This window comes from Arctopsyche grandis, chromosome 10, assembly GCF_051622035.1.
Source record: "Arctopsyche grandis isolate Sample6627 chromosome 10, ASM5162203v2, whole genome shotgun sequence".
Lineage (NCBI taxonomy): Eukaryota > Metazoa > Arthropoda > Insecta > Trichoptera > Hydropsychidae > Arctopsyche > Arctopsyche grandis.
The window spans coordinates 22,935,624-22,946,164 of NC_135364.1; the positions used below are offsets into that span (position 1 = coordinate 22,935,624).

The following is a 10,541-nucleotide window of genomic DNA, read 5'->3' on the forward strand; positions in this document are numbered from 1 at the left end:
AAATAAAAAACTAAAAAAAAAATAAATCTAATAAAAATTTTCGTTTGATTTTTTTTGCAAACGCATTATTTAATCGGATGGGACACGCGGGAGAGGTGACGCAATGAACTGACAGTTGGTGCCAACTTAAGCATGTACCCGATCACGAACACCTCACGCGTTCGTAAAACAAATCTTACATGTAATATGTATCGTTTGGGTAAACGGACTACTAGTCATATGTGAACCAGTCACGGGACAACCGGTCGCTCTAGATCGGTTACACGTGATCACCCGTCACACTAAAACTGGTCACGAGACAACTGGTCACACCCTAAAACTGGTCACGATAAAACTGGTCACACCCTAAAATCGGTCAACCAGTTTTCTTGTGACCGATTTTAGGGTGTGACCAGTTTTCTCGTGACCAGTTTTAGTGTGACGGGTGATCACGTGTGACTGATCTAGAGCGACCGGTTGTCCTGTGACCGGTTCACATTTGACTAGTAATCACCGCACCATCGTTTGTGTACGAGTATCAAACCATAGGCTAAATTATTTTCTTGACGTAATAGGAATACTAACATTATTATGAATTCCTTTTGAAATTTGACGTTCTTTTCAATAAAGAAAATTTAATATTAATGCGCACATATTTGTGCGATGTAGTAGTTCATAATGTGCCCTTGATCTTTTCATTTAAATTAATTATTTAATTATCAAATTATAGTATATATAGAAAATATTAATCGCGCATTTATTATTTACAATGAAAAAATCTTTTTTTTTCTTGATTTTGAATTATTTATTTTTCGTTCAACTTATTAAGACAGCGTTTAATTAAAGTTGCCATTAAGCTTTTCCTTTGGGCGTAATTTTTTCATATTATATTAGAATAACGACAACACCAATTGGTCAAAACGTGTTCAAAGTGATTACTTACCCGTTACAGATCGGTAAAAAAATTAAATATTCGAATATAATATGGATTTAAAAGAAAATAATAAAATTTACAAAAAAAAATAATCAGCATTTCAAATTCATAACGATGTATATTAATGTAAAAAATAATCATCGTGCACCGATTTATCAATTTAGGACAAAAACAAAATTTATCTCTGCAGAATAGATTGTTAGCGATTTTTTACAGATGCTTAGATATATGTAAGTTAAGGAAGTGGATGCAGTCTCAATATATGTATGTATGTAAAAGTATTAAAACCCCCATTAAAATACCGTAAATACGATCATCAATCTATAGTATAATGTTATGTTAAGGCGTATTGATTGTACTATAAAGAAAACTGTATCCACAGCCCGTATACATGTAATGTAATAAAAAGGAAAACAAACTCCAATGCCCATGAGACCATTTAATAATGTTTACACCTATATTATTTGATAGTGAAACGATTTCGAATTGTATTTTATTAGATAAATTTGTAAAATTGCAAATATACATATATATATATACCTACGTTTTGTAAGCAAATTTGTTTGTAGATAGCGACGCTCATGAAAAGAGGTGCTTTGGTAAAAAAAAAAGACATGTAAAACTTAAAATATGTTTATGTACTTATAAGTTATTTACTATTTATTTTTTCCATATTGATAATTATTGATAACATACAAATATAGCAGTAGTTTTATTGGCTTTTTGAATTTGCAGTCTTACAAATAATGAAAAAAAAAACTTATTTGTATTACGGATAAACTTTTCAAATTAAGTAGTTTTCAATTATCATTCTACATAAGAAGCGTTTAAATTATTATCTCGAAGTTTTCAATCCACTCGTTTGCCTAAATTTTAAGTCATTTTAAATTAATCGATTATTGTCACGTTTTTATTCTTTGCACGGTGTCTTTTATAAATATTTTCACCCTCAACCGATGATCAAATTTAATTATCGAATTCATTTCAAATAATTCAGCAAATATTTAAAATTTATTGTAGAAGTTGTGTGCGTTTCAAATTTAATATAAATATCGATACATCTGTCTATTATTGATTGGTTGACGTATAAAAGAACGATGCGGTGCAAACGATCGACAAGCGCCAGATAGACTGAACCACAGATTAACGACACGTGTACCTTATGCGTGCGCACTGCTCGCACTTACACTAAGCGAAATCTACCCGAAGCCCCGACATACCTACCCTGTATACGTTCTGTGCTTCTGATACTTTAGTTCCGAATTTTGCCTTATTAAACTCGCCTGAAAGATCCAACTCAATTTTAATAATTGCATCTGTGCACATCGAAAGGTTACTCGTCATCTGATGTGCAATCTATCATTCGTGAAGTCGAGAATTGCGTTTAAAGCAGCCATCCAGTTAATCTGTGGTTCAGTCTGTCTGGCGCTTGTCGATCGTTTGCACCAAACCCATAAAAGAAATGCCTAAATATATTGACTGAAATTAAAATTGTTCAAATTATAGGTATGTATATGTATAGTTGCCAAAGTATGCAATATATAAATATAATTTTCGTAGATAAAATGAAAAAATTAAAAGAGCGATTTTATACAAGATACATATGTATATGATTTGAATATATTTTAACGAACAATGTATTAGTGAACTGCGCCGTTGCATGAAAAGTACTGGCCGTAGTGAAAATTTATCTCGCCGATGAATGTATGTACCATCCATTACGAATATACCTATCCAGCACGAGCCGTATCCTACAGGTGTCATGCAAGTGCGGATAGTATTCTTTGGTACATTCTATATGGACGCGCATGAATGCGTAAATGCGCATGCGCGAGTGGAGTATGAATACGTCCATATAATGTACCGAAGAATACTATCCGCACTTGCATGACACCTGCAGGATACGGGTCGTGCTGGATAGGTATGAACAGACCTTATCTCAACAGTTGATTATAGATAGTTAAATTATAGATTTCGAATTGTAGTATACTGCAAAATTCTGGTCCAAAATATGTCAATAATTCTACTACCGACGGCATCGTCAACCACAAGCACTCTCGAATGAATTATGACAAAAGCTTATAAATGTAGTTTATTGATACGAGGGATCAACGAGCCTGTACATCCAAAGTGTCCCTTACGAAACATTTCCATAATACAATGTAATGAATTTATTAAAAAGTTGTGTCGTGAAATAAATGAAACTGTGTGCAAATGAGTAAAAAAATATATAAGCGAATTCATCGTCAACATCTAGTTAGGTAAAATTAAAGAAAAAAAATACAAAAACGCTTACAGCTTCTAATAACGATAATTCAATGTAGCGTTTACATTACGATGTTGTAATTATTATTAATATATAAAATTAATTAATTAATATCTAGGGCACAAAAATGACGCTTACAATAATGTTACTATTTGAATATATATATGATATATCGAAGTATGTTAATTGTATTGACCGGATTTTTATTATAAATCTACCGTATTGTTTTATTATTTGACCGATAAAATTAAATCAAATTTCTGGAAGACCTTATGTCACAACAATAAATAAGTATTATTTGAGTTTATAGAATTTGTTCAATGTTGATTTTATTATTATATTATATATATATATATATATATATATATATATATATATATATATATATATATATATATATATATATATATATATATATATATACTATATATGTATGTATATTGTAAATGTGCATAAAATATAAAATTAAATTAGAATAAGATGGTTATGGATAAATGTTATCTTACTTTTAAAAAGATTATGTAAAAATATTATTGATATTTCTTTCTTTAGAAAATTTGCTCAATTTCTTTGAATTTAGATATATGTTAGTAATTTACTCGTTCATATTAGAGTAATTATTTTTAACTTAAGTGTTTTATTTTTTGGTAAAAGTTGTTTTAATTTTAATTAAATAATTTGTGATAAAACTTCTTTACCTCCAATATTTTAAAAATAATTTTCTTCAATTTTTCCAAATAGCTTGATATTTGAATATGCTACTAAATAGTTTCTTAAAATATTGTTTTATTTATATATATATATACATATATGTAATTATACGATATATATATTTCTAAAATATGTGAAAAAAAACATCCAAGTGGTAAAAGCTTTAAGAGTAAAATTTACAAGTAGTGTGACCATATATAATTGACCAAATTTTCTCAATGCACAGCTTATGTGAGATTGGCACTGAAGGAAATTTTCCTTTGCATTTTCCTACAATAAAGAATAATGTATAGAATATTTTAAATCAATATTTCTAAATTTCTCAAACATTCTGATATTTTTTTATACTCAAAGTATATTATAATTTTATTTCAAAACCGCCTATTACTTTTTAGAAGTTCTGCAAACGCTTGTTTCATTAAAATTATTGTAAATTAATTGTTTGCTGATAAACCGTTCTTCGTCCAGCATTGAATAAGTTTTGTATAGGAAATTAATGTGGCCTCGTTTTCATAAATGTAAAGTTTTTTTTCCATTTTACTATACATATTTAAACACATTTGTGTTTTTTTTATATATGTATGTAGTAAATATTATGTAATACGAATTAAATACATTTTTAATAATTTGCAAGTGATTACAATTTTTATCAATATGTACAAAATTAAACTGCCAACATAATTGTCATCAATCTGATTCAATGGATTTATTCCTGGAAACAAGAGGCATTCTATTTTGTTGAAAAAAGTTGTACATACTTATATTATCCCACATTAATACGTACACATACACATATGCATATTCAAATGTACACCATTGTTTGTTCTGTTCAATTCGCAAAGTTTTGTATTATTAAATTAGGATGCCTTTTATTATAAAATATATTATAAACATCATCATTGTATATAATTTCAAAATCAATTGTAAATTTGAAAAATAAAAAATATAAGAGGAATATATATTATTGTTTTATTTATAAAGTTTATGATCCAAAAATTAACAGTAAATCACACTGAAAAATAATACAGATACCTATTAAATGAATTGCAAATAATAACTCTTCAAATAATTTATATTCAATATCTATTCACGATACAAAAATAATATAAAAAAAGGGTCTAGGAATGGGATAGATTTTATTCTTATACATTTTCCTTTATGTCGTGGGCTCAAGTGTTGCTCCTATTGATTATAAAAATCTTATATTCTATCACAGTTAAGTATGCATGTGTTATACTTATATATGTATACGTAGTATAATGTTAGAAATTACATAATTCAATTGAGGCCGACCATAAGTGCATGAATAATTGGAATGGTTATTTCATACACTAGGAATAGAAAATAATCAATGAAGTAATAATAAAAAATTGTAAAGTTTTATATTGAAGGAACCGAAATAAAATATTGTTTTTGTTTGATTTAATTTGTTGTTTTGATGGTAAAATTTGAATTCAATTTGTGATTTTGATAGTGAATAATTTTTTGTGGGCAAAAGCAACTTGTCCGTCGATTTCTGGTGATAACAGGGGTGCTTTGTATTACAATTGTGGAAAATAAATCACAATGACTGGATTGGTCTTCAACATTTTGCTTTTGAACAGAGCTGTGGAGTCCGAATCTGAGTTGTAAAAAAGAGGTTTGTAAAAATCAACTGACCCCGACTCCTTTTATCATTTCTTTAATTAATTACGGTATGCGACGGCTTAAAGTCCACGAATAAATTAAAATTTAGCAATATTTTTGTAAAAATCTTGAATTTAAATTTAAATAAAATCGTTAAATTGCACGTATTTTGATGTGTTGTGGCCAAAACTGATTGTTTCCTCGGTCTCATATATTTTTTTACTAACATATTTACCCTTTTTTTATTAAATTGATTTGTTCGTGTATGAAAGTCATACACATACTTTGTTTTTATACATACCTCTTTCATTACTAATAATTCAATAAACTGGGTTACATGTGAATTTTTAATTCCTTTAATTTTTTTTATATTTTGAAATTCGCTATTATTTTTATTACTAACAATTTTATAATTTGGCAAGAGAAGTTGATCCTACTAAAATAATTTAAGTTGGAGCTGGAGCTTGGAGTCGTAGTCGGAGTTGAAACATAAAATAAAGTCGAAGGCGAAGTCGATAAATTTTGAACTGACTCCACAGCCCTGCTTTTAAATCTAAAAGTAAAGTTATGTACATATAGCCAGCAGTTTGGCTTAGTGGTAGCGTATATATTTAGCACCACTGAGGTCAAAGGTTCTAGTACTCGCCACTGCTGGTTAGATTTGGGGGTTTTGTGACTCCAAATCGATCGTTTCTCTATTAGAGTTTGCCAATTTTATCTGATCATTGCTGAAACGGTTCCTGAAAATTGGTATTAGATCTAATCCTGTTGTCACAAAAATCTGCCTGTGTATAATTTGTAATAATTATACACAGTAATCTGAAATCTATAGATATCTCTATAGACATCTCTATAATTTCGTATTTATTATATGTATAAAAATTGTATACAAAAAAAAATCTAAAAATAATCCATAGATGTCTCTATGATTATTATTTCTGATTAATTGTTATATGCTATATATTCTGATTGTATATGTATGTATTACTGTATTTCTGATTTCTGATTGTTTATGTATTCTGTATTTCGCTAACGTACACCCGTCGCATTGGAGCAAATCTGTAATGGCGAGTGTATATTGATTTGTAACAATAAAATAAAATAAAATAAAATAAACAAGAGCAAAAATTCCATGTTGGTTTTTTATTTCAAAATATTAATGATTTTCTGTGGAAATATATGGAACGTTTCAGTACTTGGACTATTCGTCACATTGCGGTGGTCACAAAGACAATTTTTGCTATGAAAATCGCGAATACACAATATTTGGCACTCAAGTTCTCGTTAGTATGATGGACTTTTTGGCGGCCAGATGTTCCGTTATAGAGATTTTAGTGACTTTGTGACCAGTAATCACCGAACCGAATGTTTCATTTATTGGTAATTATTTGAACTAGAATACAATACTAGTACTAATAGATGTAAAAGCAAAGTTACAATAATTTTAAACATCTCTTTTATTAAAAGACATAAACAAAAAATGCCCTTACATCGAGCACCCATGACACTTTCCCACTTGCCTAGGAGTTACTACGTCACTGCTAACATGATTTCCCCAATTATGATTTCTCCATTAATTTTCAATTAATGGGTGAATATTTGTAACCATTACCAAAATAAATATATTTAATGGATATGAAAACCTAAATATGTCGTAATTTTCATCAGAAACAATTTTAAAATCAAACGATATATAAATATGAACATGGTCGTTATTAGCCGTTTTTGGTTTGGCACGAGCGATTATTGAGGTTAGATGCCATTTAGACGCGGAGTGACGTACGAGAGCTGGTTTGATTCGCATCGTCTCCGTCCCCAGCACACCAATGGATGAGGACTTACGAAACTATCGACTGCAGCTGCAGCAGGTAACACACCGTCCTGTCAGAAATATCTTCATTTTCACCCATCAGGTATCCGATTGTATGCACTGACATGTATTGTTTAGGTGGAGGCAGCCCTCACTACAGATCCCGAAAATGAAGAGTTGATCAAGCTGAAGGCCGATCTCCAAGAGGTGATCGAGCTCACGCAGGATCTACTCAAGAACCAACAGACGGAGGAGACAGCCAAAGTAGTGAATGGGGCTATACCCGTAGACGATGACGTGACGGCATCTTTGATGGGCGCTGAACTAGAAGTCGGATCCAACAACAGAGCAAAGTCGAAAAAAAAGTGGAAGATCGGCGATAAATGCCTAGCCAAATGGGAAGACGACGGACAGTTAGTATTCGACTTATCACATTCGTATATATTGTCTAAATGTAGGATAGATAGCCTTCGATGCTTTTGTAAAAGATTCGTCCTACTCTTGTATGTAGTTTGTTGTTTTCGTAGGTTCTACGAGGCGACGATTGACGAAATCATCGATAGTACGGCGAGGGTACTCTTCGCGGATTACAATCAATATGAAATATGCCATTTAGACCATTTGAAAGATTCACCCACTGGAGTTAAGAGATCTGCTGACGATTCTGGAGACGAAAAGTGAGTGCCTTCTCCTATTATATGTATTCGTTTAGTGTTTTGTTTATAATTAAATGATTTGTTTTATTTCAGACATGGCAAAATACATAATAGAGATTACTTGAAAAAGAAAAAACAAAAGAAACAACAACGGTATAAACAAATAGAAGAAGAAAGAGAATCGGAGAAAAATAAATGGTTATCGTTTAACGCCAAATCGACCAAAAAATCAGGCGCTAAAGGCAAGAGTATATTCGCTTCTCCCGACAATGTTAACGGAAGAGTCGGAATCGGAACCTGTGGTATATCCGGAAAGCCAATGACGGAATTCAGTCACGGTGAAATGTGGCGAAAGGGTACATAAGAGATTGTATCATAATTGGACTATTTTGTGAACTGACATTATTAGTACAAAATCAAAAGTTTTCAAGCTAAATTTATATTGAAAGTGTCACTATGCATCGATGGAGTAAAAAAAAAAAAAGAAACACTCAAATGTTTAATATACATTTATTGCTGTTTTGTCAGTACAATAAGCACACTTAAATGTTGTATAAAAATATTACAATTTCTTTTTAAGTATTTTTTCCTTTTAGAAAAGCAGTCTGATTATTTGTGCTTTTTTTTATTTTTTTTTAACAATTTATCGTTATTGATAAGTTTTGATTTGGATATATGAATCTAAATGTGCAAACACCAAGGCACAATTGTAAGTTTGATTTTCATTATTGTGCGTATTGTACACGATTATCGACATGGAAATAACTTAAAAAGTAATCATAGGACAAATGGACTCTGGATAATATCAAATTCATATCCAGTTTCAGCTCTATACATATATTTATAATACATTGGTGTTAGTGCAATTTGTTAGATTCTAGTTGTTTTCTTCAACGAGACTGATATTTAGAATCGTAGATATTCCACAAGTCGACGTAAAGCAATAACTCTATACCTGTTTATCATCACACATTAGAAAGTGCTTAAGATTTATCATCCAAATTTATTTCCCTGATGTAAATATACATACAACCTCGCACTCTCATATATTGTATTGAATCATTTTTGTTTTTTAATTTACATATTTAAAACTTGTCAAAAATATGAATTATGTATTTATTTAATTGTATTTTGTCTCTTTTTGATAGTTAAATTTGATGTAAGTAATATTAGATATCATAACATTTAACATAGCATTAAAAATGTACATATTGGTGAGAGAATACATTTCATTTACAAAAAGTTTCTTTTTAATTCACACACTTGAAAGATTTTCAACTTTTTCAACATCATTTTCTGGCAGTGTTTAATGGTGCTGAGATGATGGTCGTTTTATTTTTAATTGGAAAAACAAAAAAAGGCACACATGTTATATATGTAGTTTGATAATGATGTTATAAATTTCATAGAAAAGAGATCAAAGATGATTAATTATCAATTAAAAAATTGTCAGATACACTTTGTACTATACATACACATACATATACGAATACATAATACATAATATGTATAATTGAAGAGTTGAATAATTCCTTTTGTATTAAATCATACAAGTAATTATACAATCTAGAAAAATTGTCAAACAATGTTAATAATCCGATATACCTCTATCACTTATCTCTAGTACGTAAAAGATAATAACACAATCACAAAACATAAAATAAAATACAGATGCATACATTAAAATTTTACAAAGCAGAAACATAATAATTTCAAAGCAATTTAATAAACTTTCATTTATATGTATATGTAGAATAAAATTAAGAAGTTTGGAAAGTCGTGCGAATTATTTACATTGGTTAAATCTCATTGTCAAAGGTACACTTGTGAGTAAACATTTACAAATACACCGATAAAATTGTATTAATTTCAAATAGATCACATACTAAAGAATGGAACTGTTCAATCGTCATAAACCAGTCTCATCGAGTCGAAATGGAAATTTTCCACATAAAAGTCTATTCACCAGCACAGTAGCTCACGTAAACGACAGCTTCTATCCATACTATACAGCAGCGCACGTTCAGACAAGTTTTGGCTGAGTACAAAGCAAAATCGGTTACATATACCTTACAGAGCGCGACTGTACGGCGCAATATTGCTTACATTCATATGCGCATGCACAGTTCGCGTACACTCACTACTATAACGTCACACTGTGCGTGAATATTTCCACAGTGGCCAAAGAAAACCGGTTTTGCTTGATATGTTATGATGACGTGTACTGTTGTATAGTATGAATAGATACGCTGTTACGTCTATGCTACGTAAGATATGAATGTGTCCATATAAAATGTACCAAAGAATACTTTTCGTACGGCTGGTTACATGAAGTGCTAATGTGAAAAGACCTTAATTCTGCAATTAAGATAAATATCACACGCTGATTTATCAAATTCTTAAAACAAAAAAAAGAGCTCGCGGAATGTCGAGAAATATAAAGAAAGCTTCCGTACAAATAAAATCAATACCAAAGTATCATTCAATTTGATATATAAAAATATTATTTCTTTTTTATTATCATATTAATTAATATAAAATAGTGATATTCTGATCTTT

At 30.0% G+C, this 10,541-nt stretch overlaps 1 protein-coding gene across 1 annotated transcript; it reads left to right on the plus strand.

Moving 5' to 3' along the window:
• The first annotated feature begins 7,179 nt into the window (after window positions 1-7,179).
• On the plus strand, window positions 7,180-10,472 carry Spf30 (survival of motor neuron-related-splicing factor 30). The gene is made up of 4 exons (XM_077439376.1): window positions 7,180-7,384; window positions 7,465-7,739; window positions 7,854-8,003; window positions 8,076-10,472. The coding sequence occupies exons 1-4, from the start codon at window positions 7,343-7,345 to the stop codon at window positions 8,344-8,346; spliced, it is 738 nt and encodes a 245-aa protein (XP_077295502.1). The 5' UTR covers window positions 7,180-7,342; the 3' UTR covers window positions 8,347-10,472.
• Window positions 10,473-10,541: the final 69 nt, after the last annotated feature.

Bases quoted from the DNA above. Each gene is read 5' to 3' on its own strand.
- Spf30 (XM_077439376.1), top strand. From the start codon at position 7,343: ATGGATGAGGACTTACGAAACTATCGACTGCAGCTGCAGCAG. The intron at 7,385-7,464 runs GTAACACACCGT...TGTATTGTTTAG, and splicing joins ATCGACTGCAGCTGCAGCAG to GTGGAGGCAGCCCTCACTAC. The intron at 7,740-7,853 runs GTTAGTATTCGA...TTGTTTTCGTAG, and splicing joins AAATGGGAAGACGACGGACA to GTTCTACGAGGCGACGATTG.